This window comes from Falco peregrinus, chromosome 3 (genome assembly GCF_023634155.1).
Source record: "Falco peregrinus isolate bFalPer1 chromosome 3, bFalPer1.pri, whole genome shotgun sequence".
Taxonomy (NCBI): domain Eukaryota; kingdom Metazoa; phylum Chordata; class Aves; order Falconiformes; family Falconidae; genus Falco; species Falco peregrinus.
Window position 1 is genome coordinate 35,028,651 of NC_073723.1, and position 18,812 is coordinate 35,047,462.

At 35.4% G+C, this 18,812-nt stretch overlaps 1 protein-coding gene across 1 annotated transcript in view; it reads left to right on the forward strand.

The window, feature by feature from the left end:
• The window catches only part of CNGB3 (cyclic nucleotide gated channel subunit beta 3), a 68,678-nt gene that overhangs the window by 36,306 nt on the left and 13,560 nt on the right, over positions 1-18,812 (forward strand). The window contains exons 7-14 of the mRNA XM_013295630.3: positions 1,698-1,748; positions 3,678-3,764; positions 5,072-5,136; positions 7,064-7,186; positions 14,340-14,481; positions 16,694-16,853; positions 17,268-17,365; positions 18,414-18,497. Coding sequence (XP_013151084.1) covers positions 1,698-1,748; positions 3,678-3,764; positions 5,072-5,136; positions 7,064-7,186; positions 14,340-14,481; positions 16,694-16,853; positions 17,268-17,365; positions 18,414-18,497 — 810 coding nt within the window. The remainder of the gene's footprint in view (positions 1-1,697; positions 1,749-3,677; positions 3,765-5,071; positions 5,137-7,063; positions 7,187-14,339; positions 14,482-16,693; positions 16,854-17,267; positions 17,366-18,413; positions 18,498-18,812) is intronic.

The window sequence follows — 18,812 nt, forward strand, 5'->3', positions numbered from 1 at the left end:
TTTCCTACCAGGAGTAAACTGCCACAGCTTCACTGGAATCAATGATTATATGACTCATATATGTATGCATGTATTTGTACGTTTGAGTGAAACTTTCAGCTTTCTACTCACCTTATACTCCTGATGTATAGAATCACACAGAATAGACCTGATGTGCAAGAATCACAGTTGAAGACAGTGCATATTCTGCTAGGGCTGGACAGGGTATGCATGTTTTATTACAGATCGTGAGACTGGGGGGGGGGGGGGGGGGGGGGGGCAGTGCCAAAATCAGAGAAAATCCCTGTAATTTCAGGATGCTTTCAAATTACTTTCTTTGAGATATTTTATTTTGGGAAAATGTGTACACTCAATTTTGCTTCTTGCTACTATTTTTGTGTTATCTTTTTATAGCAAAATGCAAAATAAAACTCTAAGCAAGTACCTGAAAAAAGGTAAAAGCTTGCCCTTAACATATCAAAAGGGCATCTAGAACATTAAAATTTCTTTAAAATGTTCCCCACTTTTGATTCTTTAACTTATAGAAGTAAACCTAATGCAGAAAAAAATGAGTTTTGATAACATCGGTATGACACTACTGTGCCCAACAGACAGAAAATTCAAAATTATATATCCTCAAAAGTAATTTGGAACTAGATTTAGTTCAGTGCTTTTAATTTTAGACATTGTACATACAACGTATTACTGATACCTTTACAGAGGAATCTAAGATAAAACTGTGCAAGTATAGTTTGGATAGGTATTAAATACATGCAGTGTAATGTATTTTTCCATGCAGAGATATTCAATAACTGGCGATCTAGCTAATTCCTACAAATCTCAAGTTTTATGACCAAGGTTAAGACTTTAACATAGGAAGCTTACCTTGTATTTCCCTTGAAGCTGTTTGTACAATTAATAGACTTTAGTGCATGAAGAGATCATCTACTGCCTGATCTCCTGCATTTAGTGTAATGCTTAAACCAATAGTGAAAAGTTGGCATGGAAATATCCTTAAGATTTGAAAGCTGGTTTTAAAGTGTCCCTGGTATAAATACAGAAAGTATAATAATAGATGCATTTTTTAGATACTTGTGATTACCCTTTCTTTTTAAGGTATTGGCATTAGTTCCCATGGAAAGCAATTTAACAATAAATAGCTAATCATTACTAATGAATGCAATGTTGACTATTATAATGCTAATAATGCTAGCATGTTAATGTTAGCTTTCAAAGAGCTAATTTTGTACAGCACCCTCAGAAACGTTCTTTGCATTTTTCTTGGAACCAATGAAGTCAAATGGAGTTTTTGACCCTGAAATTGGTTTGAGTCAAGCACCAACTGGTACAGATGTCTTGAGAGGAAGATCTGTGGGGAAAATGTAACATACTTTTCTAGGCCAACAGCCAGACTTTGAAAAAAACAGACAAACACCAAGCCTGATTTTTTCAATTAGGTTTAATAAAATCTGGTCTCATGTAAACAGCTCTAATAAAAGTAGTACTTCTTCCTACAGATATTTCTCCATTCATTTTAGGCCACCATTAACATAACTGTCACCATCCCTACTATCATAAGAGAATTATTATTATTATCATCACCATTATCATCATTAATATCATCATTATTATCATAATTATTATTGTGGAGTAGCAGAGGCTCATTCTTGACATTCTGTTCTTGACTATGCCTTTTTCTCCTTTCATTATCATTGTAGTCAGACAAAGTGGAAATGAAGAAATTCTACCACAGCTCTGTGAAGTTTCGGGTAAGAAGACCCTGTGGTACTGGTGTCAATATATAAATTCTAGCTGTAGGACTTCACAGGATTTCTTTCATTCACTGAAAATCACTGTTGGTTTAAGAACATCGCCAGAAAGCATTGGCTTGATGGCATGTCAGTGCTCAGCAGCTGAAGATTGCCATCTTCATAAACAATTTTTAGTTGTAAAAGACAATAAATATAAATGCAATTATAATTATTAATTCTGAACAATAAAAAATTGTAAAATAAAATTAATAAAATCCTCTATTTTGATTAATTTGTGTGAGGTCATTCACACACACACACTGAAAGACAACAGCACAGTTTTCCAGAGATTCATTAGACAAAATAAAAATTCTTGAAGTTAGATGATAACTATTCAGTGAACTCCTATAAAGTACCTCATGGTACTGTATAGGTCATCACTCACACAAGTAAACAAAAACTCAAGCTAAGAATTTTTATGCTCATTGCACTTCGTAAAAACAAAGATGCATTTGATTTAGGAGAATTGTTCATTTTCTTCCTAAATATTATTTTTTCCAACAGTGAATAGGTAATTTACTGAATTCCTGATAAACATACAGCTCTGTGACACTGAGCCCACGTCTCTGAAATCTGTTATTGCCCCCTCATCTTCTGCAAACACTTTTGCTCTTGCCTTGTTTCAGAATTAAATTTATCTCAGTGTCTGTGGTATCACTACTTACGTACTTGAGGTTAAACTGTCCAAAAGTGCAGGATATACGCTATACAGGCAAGTGAGTAGGACAGAGTCAAACTTACAGCAAGCAAACTATGCAGATAGTATGGTTTTAAGTTCACACCTGCAGCATGTTTAATGCTCCTGATTTCTTCAGAAACTAATGAGAGTTGAGTGTTTTCACCACATGCAAGGATAGATACAGTCTGGGAATTTGTCATATGATTAAGTACTAATTAACAGTTACTGATGTTAAAGCACTTCTAACTAAATTTTGCCTCCTTTTAGACATGTGTCTGAGAGAGGGAGAGAGGCCATAAAAGGCTGTTTGTCTTCAACCAGTTTTGGTTTGCTTTGCTTTTTTCACAGCGTTCAGGTATTAACTGCATCTTACTTGAAATAAAAGGTCGGTGCTGCAGGCTATTCGTTGCCAACATGTACTGCATCTCTCAGAACAAAGGTGTTTCTGATTACAGTGAAATGAAATCACAGCCCTCCTGTGTTCCCAAATGATATCAACATCAGAGCAAAGTATCATAGGGTCTTTAAAAAGGCAAAGTTTGCCACAGCTTTTCTTCTCTCCACTGAATTCTTGGAAAGAATAAAGTAGGTAGGTAAGAGTAATCACACAGTAGATGGACTGCATGGAGATATTAAAAATCTTAGTGATATGGGAAGAAGGAGCATCCAAATATAATAGAAGACAATATCTTTTAAAACAAATAAACAAAAAAACCCAAAAAACAACAAACCAATAAACAGACAGCATCCTATGATGAATCTGTTGTTTGGAACACATGGCTTCTGCAGATTGCAAGCAAGATGCCAAATTAATTGTGCTCCCCCAGATTGCTTTAGGCAGCCTGGTTTTAAAAGCCACAGGACTTTTAAGAAGTGCTTGTGGACTGCTCTCCTCACCTCCCCTCAGTAGCCATGTACCATCTTGTCAGAACTATAATTGAAATAACAAAATGTATTAGTAATCAAATATCTGAGATACTGTTAATAATGCCTTGTGAAATCTCAGGCGTGGAGGACTTAAAAGCAGAGCAAAGTTGTTAGTGTTTTCAGAGATAATCTTGCCTGCCAGTACTTGGGAAATTACAGGCTTAGCATGCTGACTTCAAATATTATACTCAACTATGATTCAATCCAAGTAGGTTTTCAAGAACAAATACATGCATTTTGATTATTGTGAAGTTTAACTTGACCTCTCTGCTCTTCAACAGCTTGATGTGATATCAGTACTGCCGTTTGAAGTTTTATACTTCTTCTTCGGATTTAACCCAGCACTTAGAGTAAATAGGATGCTAAAGGTAAGATCTGTTAGTGATGGATGGCTAGCCACACATAAATGTTTTTACAACCCATTGGAATGGTGTTTATAATATATACAAATTTGAAACTTAGAAATTGGAAAATATCTTCAGGATAAACTGCAACATGAGTAAACAAACCAACAAAAAATACAAGATATAGTCTAGCCAAATAAAGTCCCTATTCTCTTATTTTTCTTCTGACTTTATTATTTCCTACTTTAAAAAGGTGTTCTGTGATTAAGGCTGGTTTATTTCCATAATTTAAATTAGATTAATCTTAAATTACCTGTTTAGTTTTCAAAGACAAAAAATATTAATTCAGGATTACTAATTAATGCCAATGTATTTTCCTCCTCTGTTGGTAATGTCAGGTGTTTAAAAGCAAAGAAGGGAATTTTAAGGACAACATAAACTACACACAGTATATTTAACAAGCATAAATCCACTTTTGTTATCAAGGCCAATGACATCTGGTGTTGTGCAATGAAGGGGCTGAGAAGGGATTAGACAACAGCCCTCTCTGTGCATTTCACAGTACCTAGCAGGCTACTCTGTGGCTAAATACTTTCCTCTTCAAACAATCAATATGTTGACAAATAATTGGCTTTCATTTAAAGTTAGGTGGAGATACAAGAACCCTGAGAATAAAATGAGGGTGCTTTTCACTTCAGTTTTCAACAAAACTTCAAAATTCCATAAATCAGAACCAAAACAATAGGAAAGAATGAAAAGTTAAATAGTAACCTGTATTAGGCAAACAGATATATACTGAATGAAAATAAAGAAAAAAAGCTACATGTGAATATTAAAGGCTATCACTAAAGGTAAACTACAAATAATTAACAGAAGAATTCAATACCACAGCAATTGATGCTACATGATATCATCTAGTATGTGGTTGTTGATACACATGATCACCTACTAGAGAATTACTGGAATTTCAGAAAGAGAAAAAAGGGATTTTTATGTGTTTAATTATCTCTGATTTTAATTATCTCTGTTCCCCAAGCAATTATATATGTTTGAGGAAGCAGAAGTCATTCATCTACAGCAGTTTGACCTAAAGAGCAAGGTCATTTCTATAATCAGATTTAATGGGACACTTAACACCAAAAATAACGTTTAACTCAATTTTCATCTTTGCTTTGCAGTTCACCTTTTAGTTAAATGTTTAAAGAAACTGAAAAATCTACTGCAAAATCCATTATTTTCAAAATGTGTATGTGAACTAATGTCAGTACTATTATAAAAAGAGATGTAGTGAAGAATAGTGATTGGATTGCTTTTATTTGTTTTTCATTCAGCATAACACATTCTTTGAGTTCAATGATCGTTTGGAAGCTATTATGGACAAAGCATACATCTACAGGTATGTGCTTATTAAATTCTTGTAGCATGCAAAACTTGGCACTGCATGCATTTCATTTGATTTCATAAGTTGTCAGTGAAGCACTCAATGGACTTTGATAAATCTTTAACTGTTCAGTATAAGGTTTTTTAAAAATATGTCTTCATTTTAATCATTAAGATAATAAAGGTAAAGTTTCACTCACATATGAAAGCTAGCTCAGTTCATTTGGCCTGGTTCAGGCAAAGTGTTCACCAGCCTGAAGATCCTCCCAAAATTTAACTGATCAGGAGTATCAGAAAGAAGTTTCCTTAGTGAAAGAACTAAATAACAATTTCTTTAGGTTGCTAATAGCAGTGCCAAGTCCTCAGTAGATGTTTATTTGTACTTAAAAAAACCTTATGAGCTTCAGCCTGTGTCAACATTTTTCTTCAGTATGCTTTCACCATGACCCTGGCATATACAAAAACTTGATCCTCCACTGCATTGACTAAATTTGGAATGAGAATCAATTCAGCATTCCACTGTGTCGCCACTATTGTCATCCACTGTCAATGTCATCAGCCCTAGTTTATCCTGTGCAGTTCCTACACCAACAGATTTTTTTCACTGTTGCAGTTTTGGGGCATGTGTTGTTCTTGTGTGCTGCTGCTGCTGCAGAAATAAGAATCTGTTGTTTGCCGTTTCATTCTGTTACAGAGATTATTGCACTGAAATGGTAGACTTTGTGTTTATACATTGCAAATGAGATATTTTATGAAATTTAGAAACTAGTTAAATTTGAAAAGGATGTTGAAACATCACCTCTTTCATATTTTCATGTACCTGTGAAATAAAACAAAACTTAGAAGTTTGAAAGTTCTGCTAAAGTATTTTTCTGATGCTGACTTCCACAAAGCTTATTCTTATGTCTTATCTGCTGTCATCAAGAGTCTGCAACCCTAAACAGAGCTGTCCTGGAAGCACACCAACGTTTAAGAGAAGAATAGTACACGTAGGTAGATGTTAATGGCATGGAGAGGTAAAAGATGGCATGCAATGGCCTCCAAAGAGCTAGAAAAGGACTGGATAATACAGAAGCAACCACAGAGATACTATCTCACATTAATATAGTTCATAAACTTAATTTAGTTAGTTCTTATTAACTTTCATAAAACCACGCACTCCGTTACTATGCACTGCAAACTGCATCAAATTCTAGCTGTAGAAGACGAACTCACTATGTACCAGCTTTCTTGTGTTTAGGCGAGTCATGTACTTTTCCTGCTTCTTTATCCCTTGCCTGTATGAATATTTGAAGGGAGAGCTAAATCCAGGAGATCTTTCTTTTGATTTCCGTGCACTGAACAGAGGATATACAATGAGATCATTATTGTATTAAACAGAAAGCTGCTTGGTGCTTAAGTAGTTCATCACTGGTGTTCTTCAAAGAACTGGCCATAAGTATAAGAACTGGGATTATGAATGATCTAACTCCTGCTGTAGCCACTAAATCATACTATTTAGCAGATCTACTGCAGACTTAGCACAGCTCTTGTAAAGTCATTCACTTCTGACCTCAGACATTTCTTGGCTTTAGTTCACAAGTTTAAAGCCTATCTTGAACAGAGTTTGGCAAACACATTAATTTGTACCCTCAAGCTTCATTAATATAGTTTCAAATTTCTGTAAATATTCGTAACCAGATAAAGTAGATTACAAAGTCCTCAGGGAACCATAATTTAAAAATTATCCTGTGTCAAATGTTCTAGGAAAGATATTTACTTGACCTTGGACAAATGTGAGAGACAGGTAACTGCCAGTTAGTTTTTTCACAGCATCATTACAGGTGGGGAACTACTTAGTGTATGCTTCACATTAACATTGTTGATCAAAAAAAGCAATGGGTTCCATATTAAAAGGAAGGGAAAATCTGAGTTGTTTTACAGGAATCTGTTGACTTTTATAGGGTCATTCGAACAACTGGATACTTGCTGTTTATCTTGCACATTAATGCATGCCTGTATTATTGGGCTTCAGACTATGAAGGAATTGGCAGCACTAGATGGGTGTACAATGGCAAAGGAAACATGTAAGTCCTTTTCTTTTGCAAGAGTTTTTTTGTTGATTTTGCTCCTTCCTGAATCCCCTTCCCTCTCCCATGCCTTTTTTTGCAGGGTATGCTCTTACGTTATGAGTGCTTGGATAGCAAACTTTTAGCACCATGACTTCTTTCATTACTAACACATATTTGGAGGGCAGGTGCAGTGAATAATCAGTTTACCACTTTCAGCTTTTATAGGTTTATGAGTCAGTGCTAAGCTCTAACTTAATTAAACATTTAGAAAGCAACAAAGGGTCATAAATTAAACTTACTGATTGCATATGCACATGGGAACTGTTATAAAGACTGTAGAACAATCTCTCAAAGGATTCAAGAGGCATAGATTATTTTTTTTCTGCCACACAGCATTGTGTCATTAAAAGGAACATTTTAGTCCCTCTAAACGCCATGGTGACTGGTCTGAAAAAATTCCACTCACTTTCTCTGATCTTTTGAGAGGGTCATGCTCACACATGTGGCAGTGTGGAAAGGACTGGATATTGGCAGTTTTCCACAAACTGCTTGTGACAGCACTAGGCTGGGTGCCAAGTAAGGTACATTCATTAAGGTGATTGAGAGGAAGCAATAGAAAATAGCAAAGTCATAATGTATTTTGTGTGTAGTTAAAAACCTGTCTAGTAGGTTCAGATGTATCATGATACAGTTGAAGCCACAGAAGCTCAATTTGTTCATTAGTTACATTCTTTGCAAAACTGCATATAATATACTACTACTGTCATAAATCACCCTTTAAACAACTTTTCCCATTTTGTTTGGAGACATGCTCCTCTTGCTTGTAGTTTTGTGAGACTTCACGAGTTTGGTGTGAAGTCAGTATCTTGAAAGGTAAGAAAACAGCCTTTGAGTATATAACACACTTTGTGTAAAGCAGCATTGATTTTTTTTATAATTAGGGTTCTCTCTCAAAAAAATGACATGGTTGAAGCTTCCACACACCACTAAAATACACAGCTTGAGTACTACAGTCAGACATGTGCAAGCAGGGTCATGGAGCTCAGTGGGACCACTTATGTAAGTGAAGTTATACACAGGTATTTATACACACGATCAAGGCTTCCAGAAATCTGACAAGAAAAATGCAAAATGAATTTCCATTATAGCTATTTTTATTAAATTCTTGGAATACTTGCTTCATAGTTAAAAATAAGGTAATCAAAACTGAACAACCTGAAAACTCTGAAAGTAGAGTCCTTACTCAGCCTTGGAGATTTTAATGCTTCTTCAGAACAGCCAAGAGAAAAGGCAAGAAAGTCTTCCTGTTTTTCATGAACAAGAATATTTTACATTTCGCTCAGGGAAACAATTGGTAGAAATTGTTTTCTAGCTTGATCACAGACAATGCAGTTGTGCTCAAAGGCAATGGTCGGGTTTTTTAATATTTTGTGACTGCTTTTCCATGAGGAGGCAAAAACACTGCACAAATGACATCACACTGAAAACACATGGGTTGTACGGCAGAAATTTTTATAAGCAATAATAATAAACTGATAACTCAAGGTCTGCATTAAACTGAGATGCTGAAATAAAATGCATATTAGACTATGTGCATGTAAGCCTCATTAACCATTAATCTACCTCATGTTGACATTGGTTGGTGAATGTATGACTTTATTCTTTTGCCTGTATCTAACTCATATGGGATTACATAGTCCTATATGCATGGAACCCTCAAAAGTATCCCATGTTGAGCTCAATTTCATAAAGTATAGCTTGGTATCCCGCTAACAGCACATGCCTTCTGTATGGGATAGCCATTGCTTTAGAGAATCTGGCATGACATATTACCTGGCTGTCAAATATTTTGGGATTTTGGACAGAGAGAAATTGTGTGAATATTAGTTATTGTTGAAGATGCAATTTGAATTCTAAACATATCAGACAAGATACTTCTAGTATATTAGTTTCTTTGGAAAGCAGGAATTAAGAACAATATGGGGAAAATCTGTCAGAAAAAGCGACTAGTACTGCAGCATACATTATGGCACAGCAGTGCACATGTAATTTCCTTTTTCACATAGCAGTCAGAGTTGCCACTATTTGAAGTAAACTATGCCATTGGTCTCATGTGGAATGTGCACACAGTCAGAAAGAAGGTAAGACAAACACAGGTAGTTAAAAAAAAGGACAGTATGTAGTTTGACAAATAAATGAAAATTCTAGTGGTCTCAGATTACACTGACCCAAAGTAAATGGTCTGGCACTGATTTAGTGGCATGAATGTTTTATGTAGAATCCCTGCTGTGTCCATAAAATTGCTAATTATGGCCAAATACAGTTCTTAAAAATGTTAGCACTTGTAGGAGTACTTTTTCTTCCTTTCCAAGCGAACAAGAATACACAGACAACAGTACCCTTATCAATTTGATTTTAGATATATAGATATATTCCTGATCAGGCATACTAACTGGTGAACTTCAGTTTATAACTAACAGCTGTACACAGCACTCAAACCACAAGTAAAATTATCAAAGTAGTGCTTTTTGCAAATTTCTGCTAGCTGTATTCTTTTCCAGCTTGTATCCAGAATGTAAAGTGTTAGTGCCACTCCAAGAAGATTTGAGGTCTTTTGCCTGGCAGCCTTCAGTCAAAGCCTTTGACCTGAAGGGCAAAAAGCAGTCAACTTTACCCCCCCTGCAATGCACCAAAATTAGCCACGCAAGATGTTCCCAGCATTAAAACTACACTTATGAGCTTGGTATGATTAGGCAGACAGACCTCAGTCTCTCCTAATGCAGAAGGATAGCATCCCTGATGCAACACCATACTGTAGCACCCATGTAACCATGGCAGCAGGATATTGAAAAGGTCTCTTAATTATAGCTAAGTGAACTACATGTGTTTATTTACAATCTATTTTAACTACCTAAGTAAAAGATTGGTCTCCCTAATTCCTGAGGAAAATGGACAAATCTTCCAGAAAGGGATTCAAGGCAGGAATGTAATATCATTATTCTGAATTGTCCCACAGAAATATCTGCCTCTTTCATCACTCCCCATAAGGAGAATTAAAACTAGGAATCTGAAATTCTCATGCAAGCCTCCCAGGTCAGCATTAAATTTAGGCAAAACGAAACATTCCACTTTGCTCATGTTATATATATTTTTTTTGCTGTTTGCAAGTCATCCATAAGTAGTCTGCAAAATTCTTTAGCATATTTATTAATCAAGATACCTATTTGCATCCTGATAATGTTTCTTTATAGCTTGCTGCCTTCCTGCTCTGGGCACAGACTTAGCAGATACCTGGAAGTCCCAGATAATGGTCACTGTATGCATGTAGAGCAGCTCTACCCCTTTGGTATGTGTTGCCCAATGCACAGTTAAGACTGGCAGATCTTAAAAGGTGTCTCGTGGGTTTCAGCTATACATTGCAATTGCAATAGGTCTGATGTGTCACACCCGCAGGGCTTGCGATACAGAAGCAGTTTTGTGCCTCCAGACAACCTGCAAATGCACAGCCAAACTCACGTCAGACCTAACGCTTTCAGACCTGCTACTTGCAGCTGTACTTTTTAAATAAAAGCTTTGTACTTTACACCATTCTGTCTGAGTTCATCATACCTACAGTCAAGAAAATGAGGTGCCAAGAAGGAGGTCATTAGAGAACCAGGTTAGAAAGGCCGCTTCTTCACTCTGCTTAAACCCATCCTGATTGTAATCTGAGGAGTGGAATGTGATAGCCCTGAAATAATGCTTCCCTGGGCTGAAATGAATGTGTGAATACCATCTCAGACTGAGAGCCACATGCACAAAGATTTGATTTACCTGTATTAAACAAAACCATGTAAGAAGTGTAGCATATTCTGAAATGGACTTTTATGAAAGAGGTATCTCTACTGGCATAATATTAGAAGGTATCTTATTCACAGTGTTTCTGAATGTTTTCATACCTAGGACCTATTTTAGGGCAAAATCTAGTAGTCTGATTGCCTGAAGGGTAAACATACTGTCTATGCTGTGAAGAGAGAAAAACCCTTTCTTGTCTCATGTTGTTTGCTTCAACAGTTATTTTATAGCAGGCTAGTAAGCTGTATGGTAAGCAATGATGGTTTCCAGACACTAGCTAGTAGGAAGCAGAGCTGCTAGTACTGTTGAAATAGGAGTCTGTTTTTTCTGGCTTTCCTTAAAATTTACAATCTCATTTCTCCCCTTCTTAGGGAAAAACCTGCTTTATACTTCAACTGTATAACTTTCATTTCAGATTAAAATACAAACAATAAAAATTGTAAATTGAGAAAATACAAACCTGTGCCTAAGAGATAGTGATATTGTGTGACTTTGTCGGTAGAAAATTTCTTTTGGAGTAAAATTACAGAATAATATCCTCTATTAACTAGAACTTCAGAAAGGGGTGAGCAGATCTGAAAAAAAATCTGTCACATTTTGGATACACAACACTGCAAAGAAGAATGTGACCCCTAAATTCCTTTGAGGAGCTGCTTTCATTCTTTTTAAACATTCCCAGAACGAAGATTGTATGATCTGTCATGGCAGACTTAGCAAGCTTGGCACCCAAGGCCATTGGGATGAGGGCTTTTTTTGTTGGCTAATTATTTAAAAAAAAAATTATTTTTATTTAAATATTTATTTAAAAATAAATAAATATTTTTAAAATAAATATATTAAAAATAAAAATAATTGGCTAATTATTTTTGTTTCCTATAGTAACTAGCACAGAAGTAATGTTAATTTCTTTGCTTTTACATTAATAGATCATACATGTTTCAAGCACTACAGCATTCTCAGTTATGGCAAATGAATAAGATATTAATATGCTTTATACGATAATTCCCCTGAAACAAGCTAGAGACATCATTTTATGCTTAAATCTGCAATTCTTCCAATGCAGACCTGAGGCTGTTTCTTACTATATATTTATGCTACAAAAGTCTAAGAGAAAGTTGCCACTTAGGCACTTTGCTAGAAGCATGAATAGGTGATGATTTTTTTTTTTTTTTTTAACTCAAGTGAAAATATTATAGTGGTGTAATCCAGCTGTTCATTTTGCATCCTTGCCAAGGAAAAAATGATACGATGGCAGATATGCAATGAATTTTTTGACTTAAAGACTGAATAAAAACAGACAGTTCTAGCTGTTAAGATCTAAAACTAGAGAACTATGGTAAAAGTGATCATTGTTACTGCATTCCATTAATCTGCAACCAAGAAAAAAGTGACTTTGTAATAAAAAATCAATTGCTTGGTAAAGTCTGACATTTTAGGTGGAAGACTTGGAAACATTTTTGAGTGATTTAAACAAAAACATTCATTGGAATTGTTTGTTATTGCAAATTTATTTTCTCATATTTGCACAAAACAGACCCTCCAATTGTATTATTATATGGAGCAATTATTAATAGCAGTGGAGTTCATATCTTAATAAAGGAGGAGTTCAAAGTGGAGGCCACCAAACTGAAATGTATACTTAAGGTCTGTAAACAGTTCAGGTGGTCTCAGATCCAGGGTCAGCATGAGAAGATGAATGAAAGCCTGTCTATTTCAAAACAAACATCTCCACAAGTATTTCTTCTGTGTTTGTTGTTTTTTGGTTTGTTTTTTTTTTTAAATATAAAATCAATAAAATTCAACAAATAGAAGGCATCTTTGTTGCTTCAGAAGCAACAGACATAGATGAAATAGAAATTGTACATTTCTATCATTGTACAATTAAGAAAAACAAACTTCCACTCCAAATCATTAGTGAAGCTGAAGTCTGATTGTACATAGACTTAGGAAGTCAAATTCTAATAGGAGGCTTTCAAAATTATTCCTAAACCAATTACTTGTTAGCTCAGAAAAGAAGGAAATGATAGCACATTCACAACAGTGATTTGAATTAATTAATCCCCACTGCACAGTATGGGGGATGCTGCATTACTAATGGTGCCATGTTCTAGAAAGAAATTTAAAACAGAACCTTAGAGATATCAAGGCACTTTACATATATAGATACACACACACATATATATATAAAAATAAGAGAGTTAGTATGACTATAATGATAACAATAATAAAAACAATAAATTAAATCTGCCCATGTCCTAGGTCCTTTGTTGTTTTCATAAACTTGCATTACCATACTAATAGAAACACACCACTTGAATGCAACAGGTTCTGTCATGCATAAGGCTATACAAGAGGGTTGTATAAACAGACCAAAAAAATTTTTGTCCAAGGACGGCACGCTTCAGGCATGAGAGGTGACAGGCAGCAGACGGGTACTGTAAAGGAGTCAATATAAGCCACATGCTGAAGCAGAGTCTTAGTGCCTGACCATTGCTCACTGCTAGATTTGGTTCTAGGAAAGCCTTGAAGTGCATTACCAGGGCGGTTTTGTAGCCACTGACATACAGCTCTTCCTAGATGTGAGGGAAAGTAGTGAAGAAGGCAAGAAAGTGTTTTTTGAGGTGACAGAAGGCGTAGTGGACTCCAGCCGCTAGGAGAAGTTAATGCAGGAGTCAACCTTTCAGTGCTGAATAAGTGAAGTGGTTTGGAGAAGCTGGATTGACAGACAGCTTGTGGAAACATGTAACTTTGATGCAACCTAGGAGGCAAAGCCAATGAAGGGTGCTCAGAGGCAGAGTGGGAGGAAGACCGATGTGGTCAAAGGGGCAGGAAAATGAATGAACACAAGAACAAAGGAACTGCATTTCTTGTGCCCACCATAAGGCTTCACACTGCTGTCGTCAAATGAAGCCTAGAAAGAGATGTTCAGATGTGTGTGCATCTAGTATGCTACGGATAAACTCTGGGAAGTCTCTTAACACTTTTAAACTGCTTTTAACATCAGGTCATCTTCACTGGTAGCATTCTAACACTGTAATGATCACCTTGGCAATTTGTTACACAAGTCTTCTGTAATGCTGCAGAGTTACTGGAGAACAGTAAGTAACCTCTGCATTTCCCATATATTCTTATTTTGCTGTCAATGAGAACATTCAGCTCAATATGATTTACATAACTGTATCGCTTGTAAAAATCATAACCCTTTATAAAACATGCTGAAGGTCTTTTAAACTGAAAACGCATCACTGAAATGCCCAGCTCAGGCAGGTATATGTTTAACTCCAACCACATAAGTACCTACATGCAATAACAAAAATGCTGTCTGTATCCACAGGTATCTGAGGTGTTACTACTGGGCGGTTCGTACTTTGATCACCATCGGTGGCCTTCCAGAACCACAAACTCTCTTTGAGATAATTTTTCAACTGCTGAATTTTTTCTTGGGTGTCTTTGTCTTCTCCAGCTTAATTGGTCAGGTACATAAAAAAAAAAAACACAATAACTAGATATGTCCAAATTACTGTAATGTAGCAATAATATATTCAATTTAATGGAGTTTAGTTGTGGGGAAAAGTTTAGCTTCCATCTGAATGTCCCTCTAACTGTCATCCATACTTATTCTGACAAATAGTGAGATGGGTGTTGGCCTCTTCTCCCAAGTAACAAGAGGAAATGTCCTCAGGTTGTCCCAGGGGAGATTTAGACTGGATATTAGGAAAAATTTCTTCACTGAAAGGGTGGTCAAGCATGAGAACAGGCTGCCCTGGGAGGTGGTAGAGTCATCGTCTCTGGAGGTATTTAAAAGATATGTAGATGCAGTGCTTAGGGATATGGTTTAGTGGTGGACTTGGCAGTCCTGGGTTAATGACTGGACTCCATGATCTTAAAGGTCTTTTCCAGCCTAAAGGATTCTATGTGATTAATCAGTTCCCAGTTTTGTAGCCCTTTTGCACACATGATGATTTAAAGCCAGACTCTGCAGTACAGGGGTGATTCCTGAACCTATGTATAATTCCTTTTTTCTTCCTTACAGCCAAGGAGACAGCTCCTTGACATTCACATTATACTGTTAAATCTGATATAAAAATTATAATTGTAGGTATGATATGAATATGTACAAATTATTGAATGTCACACTTGCAACTACTGCCAATGGAATACTGTTAATGGGAATCCCATTATTTTTGTCAAACTAGAATTCTACTCTCTTCCGTAAACAACAATATATTTGTTAACCTGAAAATAAACTGTTTTCTATTTCTTTTGGTTCTCATTTGGCAGAAGGGGAAAAAAAGCCTATAGCACAGCAAATCAGTTACACTTCCAGATGAATATAACTAAAATATTTCTGGCTTATAACTATTAAACTTAGGCTTTAGATCCATAGCTTTTATAATACCTTACCTACAGAAAAACAGATGCTATGGTTCCTGTGTGAGAATGTCTTATCGGATTTCTGTAGAAATCATTCCAGACTTTTTGATTTGTACATCTGTTATTGTAAGAAATATTAAAAAAAAAAAAAGATGAAAACTGAAATTTAATTTTGCATACAGCATTTGAAAAGTTCATATCAAACAGTTAAAAATTGCATGTGTCTCTTGCTGTTTATAAGTGCAACAAAAGATAATCACCACGAAACAGACTCTTGCCTATAGGATTTAAAATTTATCCACAAACAAGAATTACCAGAAATAAAACAAGATAATTCATATAAAGTACCTATTGAATTCAAGTATATTGGATTAAATTTCAGAGTTTGCATATTTATCAGTTTTTCCTAAACTGATATAATTGTTGATGACAGAACCATGCCCCATGAAGATTCTGCAGATTAGTTTTTGTAACCAGTATAGTCATCTGCAGACTCAAACCTTAAATCTTAACACACAAACAGCTTCATTGGAGTTTGTTACAATTCCTGTTTAGAAAGAGCTCTCAAAATTACTGAGTTATTCCTGGTTTAGAACACTTGCCTAAAAATTGTTATTCATATTGCAGTCATTTGCATTTCTGTAATAAAAAGCAGAACTCAGCCCACCGGCACACTAATCCTTGGCCACTGCAATATGAAGCCATTCTACTAAAAGCACGTCTATGCAGTTATGCTTTTGAAGAAGATCTATGAACATTAACTCATACTTTGTAAAAACTAAATTACATTTGTGTAATATGTCAAATTCATGGAATGCACTAAAAACTTCAAGGTAACCATTCAACTCAAAGTGCATTTCTAGGACTGATCTAGATTATCTTAACTAATTAAACAGTGGCAGGATCTTAATTCTGGGGGTGGCAGCTGATGTTATTGGAGAAAATCAGCCCAGTTTGCTTCATTTCTAACTTGTATTACACACCAAATGCAGAGTAGCTTTATTATGGATTTTTAAGAAAAGCATTATATATATTTTTTTCATCGATGTCCAGAAACATGAGAGAGAAGAATAGGCTAAAACCTGCAAATGATTCCTTTAAAATCATAAAAAAGACTGTTCAACACAATTAGATTAAATTCGTAATGCTTCTGAAAAAGCAGATGAAGCACTTACTCAAAACATGCAGCTGAATGTATAATTAATCAGTGATTTTGCAAACAAGTGTTTTATTCTTTCTATATGTTGTTGACAAGATATTCAAATCAAGGCTATTTTTGCTGAAATGTGTAGTAACAACAACTGATGCTTGCAGATGAGAGATGTAATTGGAGCAGCTACAGCAGGACAGAACTACTACCGTTCCTGTATGGACAACACTGTCTCCTATATGAACACTTATTCTATTCCAAAACTGGTCCAAAATCGTGTTCGAACCTGGTACGAATACACATGGGACTCTCAGGGAATGCTGGGTAAGGCTTTCCAATTCCAGTTACATAGCAACTCCAGTTGAGAGTGGTTCCATAGTTACAGATACAAGGTGAAATTCACATTTCTCCTTTTCTGAATTGCATGCAAGAAGTGAGAGGAGGCTTTTCAATTTACTTTAGAAAAGAAAAAAAACTACAAAGCAATATGACACACACTACTTCACAAATTCTATTCATTTATGTAATGTTCTGGTTATAACTTCACACAAGATATGTAACTTAAAAGACAGTATCTTAGTAAAAGCATATTAGCAGCTTCCTCATTTGAACTCACCAGTGCTGGAATAGCTCCATTAAGCTATTTTTCTACTACAATGCTCATTTTTATGGACATTCTTCCTTTATATTTTCTAACTAACTGAGTTTACTCTTTTTTTTTTTTTTTTTCTTTTACAGATGAATCAGAATTACTGGAGCAGATGCCAGCCAAAATGCAACTAGCCATTGCAATTGATGTGAACTTTGCCATCGTCAATAAAGTTGACTTATTCAAAGCAAGTAGTTTTACAGGAGAATGTAGAAATGTGTGGTACTCCTGACACAGAATCCTTGGTTTTTTGCATCTTGCAGCACTTAAGAACATGTTTGTTAATATGGAAGACAAAATAGGTCTAAGAAATATCTCAGTTAACGGAGACATGCCAGGACAAAGCCAAGTGCCTGCCTTTGAATATTTTGTGGCAAAGCAGAGATTTAAAAAAAAAAATAATCAAATGACATTAAAGCACAGTCCTGTTATATCAACATACTAAAGCTGATGTTATGGTCAGGCTGTAAGTGATTTTGGAGAATAACTAATTTCAAGAGTCAGACACAAAAGAATGTAATTTTTAACACAGTCCACCTTGCTGTATATTGCCTAGGTCTGCCTGAGAGATCCCAAATGTTATATGCTCTAGCAACATAACTTTCATGTACTGAATGCTACTTTTTTAGTAACTTTTGTGCAAAGGAGCTTTCTCTTTATTATAATGGTAGTTTTCCAGAGATACAATTTAAATGTGGTACCTTTAAGGCTGGATTTCTGACATGAAATATGAGGAGACATTGCATTTTTAGAAGTAGACTTGACATACAGTTACCTTAACGCTAATTTGTTTGTTAGGATAATTGCAAGAAATCACATCATATTTCTGTATAAACATTACATAGCTGCATGGTTTCTGGCACACTTGCTGAAGACATGGAATTCATAGGTTCATACCAACATTTGACAGGATCTTGATCTGCTTTTTTAACCTGGATCAGTAAAAAAATTTAGCATAGCTCTGAACATGTCACTAACTGAGCTGAGCTTTCACAGCAAATTTAGATGTACAGAAGCTTACTTCGTAAAAAAAGAAGAGAACTTTATAAGTATCTAAAATAACAATTCTTTCAGTCTTCTCTCTGTTCTAAAAAGCTGAACCTTATATTTTCAGTTTGCACTCCACTTATGAATTCCTGGATGATTCATGTATTGCTGGGTTTTGCTCCCCAGTGTAAGCACTAGAAGTCACTTGTGCTACTGAATTAATAGAGCAATCAATTCTATTTTCACAGGGATGTGATACACAGATGATATATGACATGCTGTTAAGGTTGAAATCCATTGTGTATTTACCTGGTGACTTTGTCTGCAAGAAGGTGAGCATTGTTGTCTCTTTCAAATAATAATTATAGTATGTCTTTTAGAAAACAAGTCCAGATAACAGTCAACAGTGTCCTTAAGAAAAAACTAATCCTGAGTGAATTAGCATAAAAGTAGGTACTCTGTGTAATAATACAAATGTGCTCTCAAATTTCAACCTAGAACAAGACAATATGGATTTTTTTACTTACATTATCAAACGTAAAATTACAGCAATATGGGAAAGTATTTAATGGAAATATCGCTTATCTAATGATACAACATGAAGTTTTAGTATTTAAAATGGAGCAAGCTTAATTGTTTTTATACAC